The sequence below is a fragment of the Eleginops maclovinus genome, chromosome 4 (assembly GCF_036324505.1).
Source record: "Eleginops maclovinus isolate JMC-PN-2008 ecotype Puerto Natales chromosome 4, JC_Emac_rtc_rv5, whole genome shotgun sequence".
In the NCBI taxonomy this organism is placed as follows: Eukaryota; Metazoa; Chordata; class Actinopteri; order Perciformes; family Eleginopidae; genus Eleginops; species Eleginops maclovinus.
In genome coordinates this window covers 19,640,647-19,656,975 of record NC_086352.1, presented here as the reverse complement: position 1 = coordinate 19,656,975, position 16,329 = coordinate 19,640,647, and the positions used below count along the sequence as shown (strand labels likewise).

Below are 16,329 nucleotides of genomic sequence, written 5' to 3'. Positions count from 1 at the left end.
GCCGATGTTTTAATGTAATTTGTTTCCACTGTTGTTATTCCACTCTCTGCCAGGAAAAACAAAAAAAAGTCTCTCAAAATGGTTTCAGTTTCAAAGGCTGAGTTCGTTATTATAACATCATAGTACACTGTTTAGAAAGTACGCAGCTTCCCCGGATCACCTGCAGCTCTGCCCGCTGTGAGGGGGCCGGTGAGCGGAGCAAAACACACGTTTAGAATTAGACTTATCACACTCAGCTATTTCATCTACCTCTGAATCTACCTAAACTAGTTATAAATATATTTACTCTTTACTGTCGGATCACTCATTACTGGATCAGCGAGCTGCATGAGACGGACGGGCTGTCAGGAGTGGGAGAGAGGAAGGCAGGGAGAGAGGAAAAGAGAGCGCTCCGTTTATTATTCCTGAGTTATTATCCAAAGTTACTGTAGACTTTGAAATAATGAAGTTAATCTACATAAGTAAATGGCGGATCTCTGGATGAAACAGTGAAATAGTCCCACACTGCCGACATGTTGTGTTTTAGTTTTCTTTAGTTAATGTTTTTTTTATATAAACGGACTACGGGTGCCACAGATGTTATGAGGGAACGCAGGAAAGAATAAGAAAAGCCTGAATGTGAATGTCACCTTATTTGCCGATGTGCCGATGGCAGTAAATAGGGCGAACATCGATGAATCGGTGCATCCCTAGTATTTGGCAAAAAGAAAACGTGATGTTGAAATGAACCAAGTGTTCCTTAAAAACATCTAATTCAAAATATATATTGTCTGGTATGAACATCTTCAAGATACGTTCACGTTTATTGGTGAATGTTGTGCTCTGTGTAGCTTTGACCCTGATCAGAGTTCCCTGCATAGGGAGACGGGTCCACCAAACCATATTGTTGTTTCCATCTGCCCTGCTTAACAGCCACTGGGTCAGGGGGGTTGGGCATGTGCAAATAAGGCCATGCTATCCAGAGAACTGGAGCAGATAATGTGGCTTCAGCTGATGTTTGAAGTGCCGTCTTTGTTGTTGTTGTTGTTTTGATCACTACACACCCGTTCTACGTTTTCAGGAATGGCACAGTTTTACTCCTGTCTTTTGTGCTTCCTCTTGTGTCATTGTCTCCACTATTTTGCAGTGTTCACACACTCATATTCAGTGACTTTAGAAAGCTAACGGTGATGCTGTGTTAGGGAAGGCGTGTGTCAGCACAGCGACCCTGTGAGTGAGCTAACAGCTGCTGGTCTGGCGGGGATCCAAAGGTCAGAAAGTGATTGAATCCTCGTTGCTTGAGCATGAAATGCAGAAGCACTCTTCTATCAATAGGTTTCCTCTTTCCGTTCACAGCTCTTTTACGAGCTTCTCTGATAGGCCTGCATCTGTCTCATCCCTGAGTTGCTAGGCAACAGGCTTTCAATGTGTGTCCGTGTGCATGCGCTCACACGTTGCTGTGGCAATGTCAGGCCTATGAGAGAGGAGAGAGATGTTGAGAATGGAGAGAAAGGCTGATGAGAGAGAAGTACTCGGAGAGGAGAGGGGGGATGAAATGAGAATGAGTCAGAGCACTGATGGAGCTGAGGGAGGAGAGGAGGGAGCCAAAAAGCCAGAGATTGTCTCTGGCCATTCCTGCAGCCTAGCTGCATATATCCAGGCCTGCCACTATCTCAGCGAGGTCACTGGCAAAGACAGCATGATTTACCAGACTGGCAGGCAGGCAGCGAGCGCTGAGCCATTATTGGATGGAACAGAGAGGTGTAAGGGAGAGGGAACGTGCTCAGAATAGAAAATCAGACCAAGTGATTGGATTCCTCCCCACATCTCACTCCTCTCTCGCATGCTGGCTCTGTCTCTGCTCCTACAGCCTTATGGGTAATAGGACCGCTCCCACTCACTCGCATCTCAAATATATTTAGTCATTTCTACATGTCCTTGTGTATCACCTGCTGCTCATATTGCATCATATTTATTGTAGGTAGAAAAACCCATTGAGATCTAATACTGTTTTATTTATGTAGACTTACATGCTTAACCCATATATATTCTGAAACACATTCTCATCCAAGAGCTGGATATGCGCCCTCCAGAGCTACATGTGAGCACTCTTCTTTGAAGCTGCTCCTTCGTCTGCAAACACAAATCTATTTTAGCAGGAGGCATCTTTCCTCTCAGCATTCGTGTGTTGTTAGCACATGTTTGTGTGTGTGCGTTCATGCGTTGGCCTCCTCTTTCTCTACACTGGTTTATAATGAAGTGAATGGGCCCAGGTCAGGGACTGAGCAGCCAAGCTGGGCTCTGGTTGCCAGGATACAGCAGTCGAGCCCGGCTGGCTTTATTTGCACACCAAACAGGCTAGCTGCTGCTGCTGCGTCTTTCTATAGACCCTGCTCCTGCGTGGCGTGTGACCACACTGCCACAAACTACATCATATGGAACCCTTTTATCATCATAATGAGTCTTTGTCTGACTTTATATTGCAGCGGTTAATTATATATAAAAGGAAGTGTTAAATGATATTGGTGTGTATGGTTACGTAAGATGTATGATTACATAAGTGTCCATAGTAATGGAAGTCAAACTGGACTCGTGCAGCTGGCATTTTCATTTCATATATTGAGTAAAAATAGGGCCTCACAATTGTGATTAATAAAAACAAACATCCATCAATACTGATGGTTGCTATGTGAATTTCAGATATACATTTTGTCCAGTCTTACACAAACTTTCAGGCTGTTGTTAAGGTGTGACAAACTCAGTGGTTTTTGAATGATGGTGGGAAATCTGTGTTGAGAGCTGGAGAGGTTTGACTAAAGTCATGTTGTGCCCTTACCTTTGATCTGTAATTATAGACAATTATTAAGTAAGGCTTGAGACTAGTCCTGATACTAAAGTCATTAAAGAGCATTAAGGCAATGTGGCGTCTCTGCAGAAGCAAAGTAGTCCTGTTTACTTCCTGTGTAAACAGTGGGTGATGCAATGAAATCAACAACAACAAGAGGAGGTATCTGTAGCTTTCAAAGGATTGGAACTTATACTGGGGCCCCTGCTTTAGGAGACTAGAATGACCTTTGTCTTATAAAAACACTATTGTGCGGAATTTGGAATAAGGACTCCACACAGCACTTGCCTTTGAATGACCCTGAAAACACTTTCAGCCTAGACTCTGAGCTGTTTACATTAGCTTCAAACAGCTACTGACAATCTTGCAGCACCCTTTATTTTTTACATTTCATATTGTTAAGCTTTTTGGAAACGCTGGTCTTTGTTTATTTGTGTCATTATGACGGAATGGTTGCTCAATTGTCAAAAAATGTTGTTATTCACCTTCTTTTGTAAACCTTCTAGAAAGTAGACCATTCATTATTTATGTTACTGTGCCATACGTGTCAGCTCACACAGACACACGAGTTGACTGGCTGCTAGGGAGGGTGATGCTGGTTGATATCGGATTGTGCCATGGTTGGGACTCGTGTGCACACACACACACACGCACACACAAGCACAGACACACAGACAGACTGGCAGACATGAGGCAGAGATCAACATGCCCATCCCTGCATGCAGCTGCCGTGTTGTGCAGCTGTCAGTGTGGAACATTTGAGGTGTGTTTCTGTGTGTTCAATGAGGAGTGGCATGCTGTTTGAGCAAACAACTACTTTTCTTCTCTGCATGTGCACCATCACCTTTTTCAAAGCTGTGTGGGTGTGTGTGACATCTTTGTGTTTTCCTAGAAGAATGTCATTACTGATTGTTGTTATCCTATATATTCAAAAGTGTGTGTTGCAGCAGAATAGCTTCCAATGCTAAGGACTATAAGGGTAGAACTTAGTCTATGAGCCCTCCAATTTCAGGTCATAATTTAAACATGTTTAATAAAGCAGACGTCTTCAACTAAATTACCATTTGTGTTCTCCAACCTTTTTTATAGACACTCACTTCATCACAGAATTGGACTATACATTAACACTATTGTTGAGTGTTATATATGAAGTGTTTTAACTGTTGAAAATTATGTTTGTTGATATTTATACTGGCCGGTGCTCATTACGCTTGTGTGTTTTTTAGACACAGCTAAGAGGAGATTTAGATTTTTGCATATAGGTTTTTAAAATCACTTCCCATTTTCAGTCAGAATGTGCCCCTTTAATGTCTAATCTTCCTAAATCAGATGAGTTGGTACTATAACATCCAGATGTAAGTGTGTGTCTGTGGGTGTACACTCAGTGTGCTGCACTATGCTGAAGTGTTGGCCTCTATCTGACCGCAGAGGGAGTGGCTCGGAGTAAAGAGAGGATGTTACAGGAGGAAGATAAAGAGAGAAATGAACGGTGGGGGGAGAATAGAAAGAAATGTGTGTAAGAGTAATTCAAGGTAGAAGGAAGGAATGGATAGTAATATGTCCTTCATTTGGAAGAGATGGGCTCTCTGGCTCACGGTTCACCACTTCTTTCTGCAGTTGTATCCTCCATGGCCTAGCCTCACTTGGTCATGTATAAAACATTTAAATTCAGCAGTGCTGCCTCTCTGTTGTCGGGACATGATTGTGATTAAGAGAAGCCGTGGTTAGCAAACAGTAGTCAATACTTTCAAACCTGTTTGACTCTGAAAGTATTGCTTGTATTATCGTTGTATACCTGCATATCATATCTTCTTAATCTTAGTGTTTTTAGGTATACAGCTCTGGAAAAAATTAAGTGACCGCAATCTTTACATGTATGGCAGCCATTCCAGTGTCTGTTGAATTCCAACACTGAGAAATGTTGTCAGTAGTTCATAGATTACAATTTTTTTTTTAAATCATTTAACTCAAAGACATACCTATAAATAATAAAACAAGAGAAAATGATAATGCTGAAGTGATCTCTTAATTTTTTCCACAGCAGTATATTTTTTTGGAATCCTTCTCACAAGTTCATTTTTTGTGGCACTCAAACCTCAAAATCCAGACAGACTTATTTAGTGTTTTACATGATGGATGTTAAAGGTCCCCTATTATGCAAAATTCACTTTTTGCTGTCTTTTACACATATGTGTTACCCCGGTGTGTAAGGAGACTCACAAAGTGTCAGAAAATACAACCCTCTCTGTTTTCCTCCTTACCCACATCTCTAAAAACGGGGGTACAACTGAGCATCCCGCCCACGTGACGAGTCCCAACCTATCATCCCCCATATACAGTCGCCAGCTAATTTCCCTCGAGCAGCACCTCTGTGTGTCTGTGTATTCAGCAGGATGTCTGCAGGGAGGTCTCAGAGTAAAGTTGTTTTATATATATACTACATATAATGTCACTGTTCTAGTGGTAAACACTGAGAAGTGTTTCAGAAATAATGTTGTTGTTTGGAACATAATATGGGGTTTAATCACCGCAGCGTTTAGCTGAGGTTCTCCGTTAGAAACTTCTCTCTTCAGACAGAGAGATCATGAGATTCCAAAGGGGCGTGGCCTACTTCAGCTCTGCTCAAATTTAAAGCGACAGTCACAGAATCTGCATTTCAGGAACAGGGCTGACATAGAGGGGTATGAGGCATGGCTACAATGGGTGATCTGTTTGGTATTTTGAGCAAAACACTTCACAGACAAGTTTTTTATAGACATTGCCCTACAATATATTGTTCAAATGTAGCATAATAGGAGACCTTTAAGAATAGAGTATGCATTGCTAAGTCAGCAATGTTTGGTTTCATTAAACATTCCCCTTTAAAGACACAAAGTGCGAGCAGTAGACTCATGTTCAGACTTAATACATTGTGTTTGATGCTCTGTTCTTCACGGTATGATTTGCTGCCTTCATAATCCAAAGCACGGTGTTCTCTGTGCTCCTACTTAACAGCTTCCAGCCGAAGACTTTCTCTTATCACCCACTGCTGTTTTATTATAACAGCTCAAACTGGTGTACAGTGGTTTCAGAATGGGTCCCCAGGGCAACCAGAGAACCATCACAGTCGAGCCCTGATAAGAACTCTTGATCGAAGCGGCTCTGCTTTACCATTTCAAGCAATAAGACATTCTTCTAATGCTGAGAAAATATGTCATCATATACTGTTTGTTACTGTTGTATGTTAATCGGGATGGAAATGCAAAGGGAATGAGGTCCTTGCTTTGGAACAGGGTTTCTCTCCTGTGTGGTTTGTCCAACTTCCACCTTGCACTCATAATATTTCTGTATTCCGCATGTCAGCAAAATGCTCCGTGTCTATAACTGCCCATCATAGTAGTCCCAAAATAGTGCCGAGGTTATTGTTCTAGAAGCCCCGCTGACCCAGTTTGAGGTGTGTGTGTGTGTGTGTGTGTGTGTGTGTGTGTGTGTGTGTGTGTGTGTGTGTGTGTGTGTGTGTGTGTGTGTGTGTGTGTGTGTGTGTGTGTGTGTGTGTGTGTGTGTGTGTGTGTGTGTGTGTGTGTGTGTGTGTGTGTGTGTGTGTGTGTGTGTGTGTGTTGACAAGGTTTGTTTATTTCTCAGGGTAGTCCACCTTCCTGTCACTTGGTTTGGTGTGGTGAGGGGCGGGAGTTAGGGGAGGTCGTAGCAGTAGCGTAGAGGGAGTAACAATGAGCCAGAGGAGAGGGGAAGGGGCTTTGGTTTGCTCATGTCTCCCTCAGTAAAAGAGGGAGCAGAACATCCTCTGCAGCCTGCGCCTCTCTGGTTGGCTGGCTGGTTGTTTTGACTTGACTGACTTGACTGGAGTGATATAAATAGCAGCCTTTGAATAGGATAACTGCAGAGGGAAGGTTGGGGGGTGAGGGTGGAAGTGGCGCCAGGGAAGATACGACTGCCAATGTTTGAAAGTAGAGGGAAAATCATGCACCCATGGTCTCATCTGTTCACTCAGTCAGTCAGTCAGTCAGTCACAAGTACGATCATACTTGTACGCACTCAGAAGAAAAGTGCATTATGGAGGAGAGAATTGAGGGATGGAATGTATGATTAATTCATGGCCCTGTGAAGCAGAAGACCTCTATTTAGGCAGGAAGGATTGTTGATGTGTGCTCGCATAGAGGACAAAGAAGACTTAAGTATTGTATTTGTACTTTATTATGAACTGATTGAAGAAGCACTATATTTCAAGCTTTTGTAATAAGGGAAGAAAGCTCAATAACCTCAATCTTCCTTCCTGACTATGGTAGGGATGCCATGGATTAGGGCAGGGTAAAGCCCAAAATTCTTAGGAATGGCTAGCTTTGGTGGTAAGTAGTGGGTTTTTGTTGAGACGTGCCAGTCACGTTCCTAAAGACATTCCATTGCTGTTCCCAGCTCTCTCAGTATTCCCACAACTCCGGTGTTATGCAACATCTTGGTCTGCCCTTTTTGTCCAACTTAATTATATAATTCAACCAGTTTTAGTTGCAGTAGGATTCATACGAAATGGGTGCCTCTGTTGTTTTGAGAGGTTGATCTTTCTCTTTTTGAGCCAATAGTTCAAAGTGTTTGGGTAGACATTGCTTGCTCTTTGGGTTCAGCCTGGACGGCAGATAAGCTTTCTGTGTTTCAGCTGCAGCCCGGCCTTCTGTCCTCCCTCTCAACCGCTCCTCCTCCAGATCAGGGGTGTAATGGTTGAAAATAGAGTGCTTGATGTGCCGCTAATGGCTGCATCGTCTGGCAGTGTGTAAATGTGTTTTCAAAGAAACGTAGTGGCCAGTTGCTAACCCCCCCATCTCTTTCTCTTTGTTCCAGACGGTTGATGACGATGCAATGGCAGCGTGAATGAAGCTTGGCGTGGGGAGAGCTGAACGATGCCCAAAGGTGGGGGTTCTAAAACCCCCCAGCTGGACCACTTCCCACTCAACACCGACATGGTGGAAAAGCAGGGTGGGAAGAAGGTAAGACTGGAAGACCTACACACACATTGTGCCCAATACCCAACAGCTTGTGATCCCAGTTTCTACTGCTGTTTGTCTTTGAAACCTGACCCTCAACCACTACTGATAAACACTTTCAAACACTTGGAAGCTTCACTCAGGGACACTAAAGAAATGTTGGCTACAATAAATAAGAAGGGTTTTTTTCAACCAGGAGGCCTGGGAACAAGTCCTACCACAGAAAGTATCATTCTTTAAATGTAAACCAGGTTGAGTGACTTTGTTTTGTGGTTAAACCGACGCTCTCTGTGATGAAGGCAAGCATTATGGGAGTTTTGCCGTGATTGTGATGTCGTCTCTACAGTGATACAAATTGTGTTTGTCTGCTCTTTGGTTTAATATTTCTAAGTGGAACTCTTGACATCTAGCTATCAGGATCAAGGGGAAGATCATTGGACCCTGATGTAAACAAACATGCCTCCATTTTGAAATGGTACCTTAAATTGAAATGTAAAGATGGGGCCTGACATCAATTTCAAATTCCTATATCTATATTTTCCAAAGACTGATGGCCTCCTGATTTTGAATTCCAAGTTAATAAAGTGTTCAAACTGTGGTAAATATTTCCTCTCTGTAACAGGCCCACCTTAATCCACAGTTACATAAGTGACTCTTGCATAATAGATTCTCGGAAACCGGTGGTCACAAAGAATGCAGTGTTTGTGTCTTTGAGATCCAGGCTAAAACAAAGCTGAAGTTCTCAGCCAGATTTACAGGCGCCTTTTGGAATTATACGGCCTTGTTTGCCTGTTGAAACATATTCAGTTTTGAATTGCAGGCTTTGAAAGTAGCGTCCCCAGAGTTAGACACAGGTACAGTCATGGTGTATGCGGAGGAATAAAAGTGTGGGGCGCAGCTTGATGATGTCATGATGTGTGCCAACTGTTCAGCTAACAGGAGCAGCACCGAGAGGCGGAGAGAGGAGAGGTACAGCTTATGCAGGCATGGATTTACAGCCCTCTGCAAAGGATTGCATCAGACTCTGGCATGGAGGAAGGGAGGGAGGATGAAGCACACAGGGGTGGATGGAAAATGGAGTGAGACGAAGGAAGCAGGCATTGCTAGGAGACGATTAAACAGGGTGTCTTCTGGAGATATGAGCAAAATACATGTTACTCAAAATAAAAACATAGTTAAACTCTAAAGGATATAAGCTTTGGCAATTTAGAAAAATGACTCTGCATTTGATGTTTGTTTTTTATTTTTCACTCAAGAAATACCCCTTCTGCGTCTCATTTTCCTGCTCAGATGAGCTATATCTGTGCACATGCCCAGATGTGTGCATCCTGCTTTTGCATGAATTGTGCGTCTTGTCAGAAGCCTTTGTGTCGCCTAGCTGATACACAGACAGAGAGAGAGAGAGAGATGGGTCGATCAGCTAACTGTGGCTGACACTGTTTGTCTCTACTGTACCATGACATCATAGTCTTGTGACTAGGGCAGGGCAGTGGGAGGAGCTCCAAGTGTTGACACATAATGGAAAACCTGCCCTGAGGATAGACGGAGATGAGAAGGGGGACAGAGAGTAGGAGTGAGAAATGAAGTGCAATAAAATGTACATTACATCTAACCTGCGACTGCATCTCCATAATGACACATTAAACCATCTGTATATGAAGCATGCTGATTTAAAGAAGGCCTGCACCTTAAACATTTTGGACAGAGCACTTCCACGAATGCATCAGGGATTCTCAGCACCGTGAATCCATGGCTGGTGTAAATGCCCTTTTCACTCAGTGCTTCTTCCTGTAATGTTTTGTGATTCTTTTTAAACCATATTAAATGTGTCTAATTTTTTCAGTTGACGTGGTGAAAAGTATTTCTCTGATTTTAGATGAATTAAATGTACAACTCTGGTTGGTAATGTGCTGTGAACTGACTCAATTTGTAACATACATGGTCACCCTTAAGTATTAGAAATCCAGCTGTCCCCAACGTCTTTAGTCGAGGTGTTTTATTTGAGCAATGATAAAAATAAAGTACTTTTTGAATAGCTTATCCGCACATTTATCAAGTGAAAATAATGCACAGTTCATAGTGTAAGCTTCTCGTGTGTATTTGTTGTTTTAATCTTTTTAATCAAACCTTAAATGCTTTGGATTTCTGGCTTTTTGGCAAAAATAAATTGCAATTGGAAGGTCTGTAACTTGCTGTATATAATACTTCTAATAATATACTGTTCACACTAGAATAATTAACAGTAACAACACCAGGGTTTTGTTGCGTCTTTTCAGCTCTAACTTTTGGAATGCTGCAGGTCATTGTCAGATTCCTATACAATAAAGAAACAAGTTGAACAAACACACATATTGGCATCTGTTGATAACAGATACACTTGGGCTCGTGATTGTTTCCAGCAGCTGCAGACCACAGAGCCGAGTTGGCGTCAGCGTAGCCTCTTCTTGCTGCGCCTGGCTCTTTGTGCTGGAATCTAGGAGGAAACTAGATGGAAAAAGTTTTCCCTGCAAAGCCCATAATAGCTAAAAGCTCTCTGGGCTGAGAACGGTCACCGACTACAGCAGGAGGCTGCCGGGTCCACAGAGAGCTCATAGTTGACTGACTGTTTTGGCCTGTGTCTCTTTCCAATGTCTTCTTCTTTCTTGCCATAAAAAAGTAGATGTTACAGTGCTGACGATTATTGTCTTTTACAGGATAAAGTGTTGTCAAACAAGACTCCCAAATTGGATCGCAGTGATGGGGTCAAAGAGATGAAAGAAAAGGCCCCTAAAAGGAAGCTGCCCTTCACTGCCGGAGCTAATGGAGACCAGAAAGATTCTGACTCAGGTAAGAGATTATTAGGATGCATCTGCTTATGTGACAAGTGCCACTCCATGTGACTTTGAAGTGGTTAACGAAAGAGGAAGGCTTGCAGGAAATAGTTGGGCGGGCTCTGTGAAAAGGGGGTGTTGGGCTTTTTGAAGTGGAAGAGCCCCGGTGTTAGCTTCCAGTCAGCTGTTTGTGGCAGAACCCAGGAAATTGTTCTTCCAGTCGCAGTCTAAAAGGAGAGGAAGACCACACAAAATCATGATCCAATTAAGTGGGAATGTGTTCACTGTACAGGCCTGACCAGGACCGGCTTTTGGTAAGGATCCGGCTTTGTGTTTTCTTTAATTAGGTAGAGAAGTACTACTGCTCATGCTTGTTGTCTTTGGGCTTAAAGTGTTCAGGGTTTAGTTTGTTGACAAGGGTCCAACTCAGAGGCTTTGGTAACAGCCTTCATCATCAGCACTAGCTCAGTTGGTTTATGTTCAGTGATTAAACTTAAAAAAGGAGTAGAGGGCTAAATGTGTGCCTGTTGTAACGGATGACTTAAAGTAAGATTATTCATATTATTTGTAGACACAGGGGTTGTGTGTAATATCTTAATAGCTCAAGGGACGTTTGATTGAGGAGCTGGAACTTGTTTCTAATATACTACGCTGATTGGCACTCATGGCCTTTCTTATGGTTATATTTATATTTCAAGATTGTTTACTGTTTCTTAGGGGGGGGTGGTGGTGGCGAAGTCCATAGGGGCTTAGCCTGGGAACTGGAAGGTCACCAGTTCAAGTCCCCGAAAGACCAAGTGCCACCGTGGTGTCCCTGAGCAAGACACTGGTTACCTACACTGCTCCCCGGGCGCCGTACATAATGGCAGCCCACTGCTCCTAACACTAGGATGGGTCAAATGCAGAGACCGCATTTCGTTGTCCTAGTACTTGTACTCTGTGCAATGACAATAAAGTTGAATCTTCATCTTGAATCTTCATCTAGTGTGTGGTATGTTATACTGTTCTCATTAGATGTGTGCTTTTCTTGTATATACTAATATGCTAGTTTATTCCGTGTTATTGCATGCCTTTTTTTTTTTTACCTACTACGCTACTATTGCTGTAACACGGGTACATTTCCCCACTATGCTTTGGTACTACTACGAAACAGAACTTCCCCACCCCCGATAAGGGAAGGTGTGAACTCTCGCCTGAGAAAACAATGGGTGGACAGTCTTTTTCGTATGCTAATAATTTGAAACATGATTGGGATTGGCCGCATTGACTCTCAACTTAACTTCTCTGCAACATATTTTGAACCCAGTCCTCTCACATTTTTTGTTTACGAACTGTAGAAACCATGAAGTTTCCAGGTATTATAGCTGTACACAATTCCCACAGTCGGTACAAACACTTTACCAGCATCCCTCTGTAGTTCTGCATTCATTTTTTCCATCGCATTAGCACATTTTTTTCATCAAAGCTGTATATGTAGCCTTATAGTTCAGGGTTTAGGAGGTCAGTTTGCTTGGTATTTATTCCTATTTATGGGGGTTGGTCAGCAATGTTGTACCCACATTTCTAATTTCTACATATTTGTGTTTAAAAGTCTGGCTTTGTTTCTTGGCCCCTCAAGTTTTGACCCTGCTGGGTCTGTGTCTAGCCCCTTTGCAAAATCTTACACCTCTGACATTTCACATCCCCCCACCCTCCATTGTACCCTTCCACCCCAACTCTTGGTTCATCTGTGGCTTGGGCTAATGGCGATGACCATTGGGAGTGGTATTGTGTTATTTTAATTATTTTCGACTTTCTTTGGTTTCCTTATTAAATGTCTTCATGGATGATTCGGAGTTGTGTTCCAAATGATGGTTTGAAATTGTGTTCTGATGAATACCACAAATATCTGATGTACTCTAGCCCACGTTTGGGAGGAATTTGAATGCATTTCACTGCGCTGACAATTTCTATAATGGCAGGCCAGGCCATTGCTCTAATGCCTATGTTGTTTGTATACATTGCTATCAACCCTGCCTCTTATTATTCACAAGCAAGTGGCCTTCAAAGTGTTTCAAACATTACAAGAGCATATAAGTGAACTAGGAGGGACAGGAATATCTCTCTCTGTTGGTCTCACAGTGCTCTGCAGATTCAAGTTAATCAAAGGTCTCCAACCTTCAGTGCTCATCCCTCCATTTGCAGAATTGCCAAGCCTCCCTTGACCTCCTCTGAGGAGTGCTAGACAGCAGCATTCCTCATTCCTGAGGTCATTCTCCTTTCCTCCATCTCATCTCCACCACTATCCACAGCAGCAGCAGTCAGAGATTAGGGATGGATGGTAGAACAGTCTGGTCGGATTGAAACTGTTTCCATGCAAAGGGTATTTCTAAAACAGTTTGAGGTTGTTTTTGTAAAGAATCCCATCCTAACTGAAGTACAATACTAGAGGAAAACCAACATTTTGTACTTATTCCTTGTCTCTTGTTGGTTGGCAAATACAAATAAAAGTGAAATATAAATCATTCTACATACATTTTGAGGCGTGAGATAAAAAGAGCGTGACTTACTTCTGTTACCTCATGATGTCATGAAAACTTGAACTGTGTCTGACAAACAGTTTTGTTGTTGCCGACAAATTGTATCCAGCTGAATGGAGTTGATTCATCTATTGGCAGACAGAATTAGATTGTGAAAAGAAGGTTTATTTGGAACCAATCTAAATGCAGATGGTGTTTTTATAGCCATTACATAATCTAATCTATTGCCACTTTAAAGTTTGGGGTGTGCTGTAGTTTTAAATGGTAAACATTTGTATTAGTTTGTGTTTTGAACTGTTGGTCGAACCAACAATGTGATGAGGTGACTTTAGACTCTTTTTAACAAGTAATCCATTAGTAATGCAAATACTTGGTTGCATCACTTTGCCGTTAACTGCAAGGTGAAATTAAATCCTGCATTGCTGCCTTAAAGAGTCTATTGATGATTTGCTTTATGCATGCAAAATTGTGATTTGCTATACTTGTCAAAATTAGCAATCACAGAAAAGGTGACAGAAGCTGCCATCCCAACATTAGTGCCGCTCATTACATTACGCTGACTGAGCCTAAAACATCTTTAGTATTGGTTTTGATTGTGAAATGTTTTTTGTTGTATAATTGCCTAAAGAATATAAAAGGCTGAAACGCACTGTTGTAGTGGTTGCTCTTCTTGTGTCTTTGGATATGCAGCTTGCTCTCATGTGCTCCATCTGAGTCACCTTTTGTAAACCTTCTAGGATATTTATGTAATTGCATCATTGCCTTTGCCTCTGGGTCAGTTGTGCGACACAGTAATGATGGTCAGGATTGTGAAATGTGAAGGAAGGCACGATCGAACCGTGTAGGTTAAAAAAGGATCTAGAAGTCTGCACAGATACTCTGCCCACACACTTTACAGAGATATTTGTCTTTCTGTCTCCCAGACTCATATAGGCTCTGAACAAAACCTAAAAAAAGAACCCTAAACTGAATCTGGCAAAATGTGACAATCATAGACAAGACTATTGTTCTCCCCACCACATTAATACTGTTAACTCGTTTTTGCTCAATACAAAGCATTGACAAACATCCTGTTGGCCACTTCCTGCTTCTTCTCCCATAACTTCCTGTTTATGCAGGTTTTTATTAGTCCCCAAACTTAATATTGTTTCACTCTTAACGTGTGAACATACCTGGGTAGACTGGTTTGAGCGGTTCTTCTGGTCGTGGAGTTGTGCTGAACAACTGAACCAGACCGTCTTTGTTTTGCAGTAGCCAACACGGTGCTGTTGTCTGCCTGCCATATCATGATCTGCCACTATTGTTAGCCGGCATTCATGTTTGATGTGGTCTCCTCCCCTGGCTGAGGTAGGCAGTCTGTTCATGACTATCCCTACCTACCTTTCCTTTTTTTAAATCCTCCTTCTCTCTTATCTTGTTAGTCAAGTTTCAAGGTGTAAGGAGAGTAAGGTTTCAACCCTGTCTGTTAGCTGAGTAATATCATCTGAACCAAGACACATAAAGCCCTAACAGAGCTCCCAAAATAGACTTTTAAAAGAAATACGCACTAAAGTAGAAGGCACATTATGTTGTGTTATTTGTGTTCATTTTTGTTATTAAATAATTCACGTTAATGATGATCCATAGTACGCATACCTTGGAGAAAGATGAATAGATTAATAAACCCAACTTTACTATCTGGCTATGTGTTTTAACTTAAACTTCTATCATCTGCTTGTAAACAATAAATGTTGTATTTAGCTCGGTCCCATTTTTCTACAACATCCTGTCAATTAAAACGACACACATTTGTACTGGCAGGTGCCTGTTGCTGGGTAAAGAATGGGACATTTTATACATAGCTGGTTTAGTTTAAAAGTTGTGAATTTGAAACCTCGAATATACCTGCTTCAAGTGCACCATGTCAGCCACGAGCAGGCAGGTTTGTGCCGCCAGTGATGATGAATCTTGTATTAGAGTCTCTGCGTGTGCGTGTCATTTAGCGGCAGTCCTCTACATGTGTGCATCAGGGTAATAACTGCCTTCCTGGTTCCCAATCTTGTAAACATAGACAGGAAAAGCTAGCGTAGCACTTTCTCTGTTCTGCTTCTCCAAAAAAAACATGTTTGGACTGCTTCTGTGGTCCCTGCTGTTAAAAGTCCTAGCTGAAGGAATGTGTCTAAATGGCAAATGCTTTGAAAACGTGAGAGCGTATCAAAGAGGGGTGGGGGCACATTAGCTGTAAGTGTTCACAGATGTTAGTGAAAGTTCATCATTTCTGTACAGTCTGTGGAAAAATCTTTTCCTGGAAAGCCTTAAGCTACCGGAAGCGTGAGCTGCCATGCTTCCTTCTTGACTTGTTTACTTGCGTGCTTGTGGCCTTGAGCAATGCAGCCGATCTTAGAATGAAAAGCTCCAAAATAAATTAAGCCACCACACATCTTCCATTGCAGATTAGAAATGTCTCTCATTGTGAACGGAGTCTAAATTGTTGCTCGCTGTAAGAGTTGTTTCCCGGTGATGAAGTGTCACAGTCATCTGTAGCTTTACCCTTTGTAAGGGTCATCCCATGGTATGTTGCCACTGAAAATAATTACTGGGTGTGTCTTTGTGGAGCAGCTGCTTTTGTCCAGTAGCCCCGTGTCTCCAGTAAGCCTGGCAGGCGCGCAGGCAGGCATGTGGTGACCTTGGCAAGACCGTGTTGAATTGAAATGTAAACCAACTATTTTGTAATAACCGAGGGTATGCCAAGTCACACCCTCTTTCCTCGCTTCTCTTTGCGGACTGCTTGGCTTGGAGACAGACAGACGTAAACATGCTGAATTTTGGCCCCTCCCTTCCTCAGGGGCAGCTGGGTAATAACACAAATGTCACCCCTGATACCAGCAAATGTGTTATTGTTTGTTTTTAAGGAGGTTAGGCTATGGGCATGAAAACTAGCTGTTTCTGTGCATGGTCAATGTGTTGTTATGAACACACTATTTGTTAAAGTATTGTAGATGAAATATTTATCCACCGTTATTTTTCTTTTGGTCTCAACAACTAATCCATCAGATACTAGTGAGGATACTGTGACATTTGAATGTGCTTTTGCTGTTATTGTTGATCTATTTACTAGGATTTATTCATGAACATTGGAAATGAGTTCTATAAATGTGATATCTTCACTCTGCTTTTGAAAATGGTAACGCCAAACGATTCAGAGGGGGGAAAAACCAATGGTC

General features: G+C 42.2%; 1 protein-coding gene across 2 annotated transcripts in view; it reads left to right on the top strand.

Moving 5' to 3' along the window:
* The window catches only part of ankrd11 (ankyrin repeat domain 11), a 98,014-nt gene that overhangs the window by 66,284 nt on the left and 15,401 nt on the right, over nucleotides 1–16,329 (top strand). For both annotated transcript variants that reach the window (XM_063882660.1, XM_063882659.1), the window contains exons 3-4: nucleotides 7,655–7,800; nucleotides 10,491–10,623. In XM_063882660.1, the coding sequence (XP_063738730.1) occupies nucleotides 7,714–7,800; nucleotides 10,491–10,623 (220 nt within the window). In that variant the 5' untranslated portion in view covers nucleotides 7,655–7,713. The remainder of the gene's footprint in view (nucleotides 1–7,654; nucleotides 7,801–10,490; nucleotides 10,624–16,329) is intronic.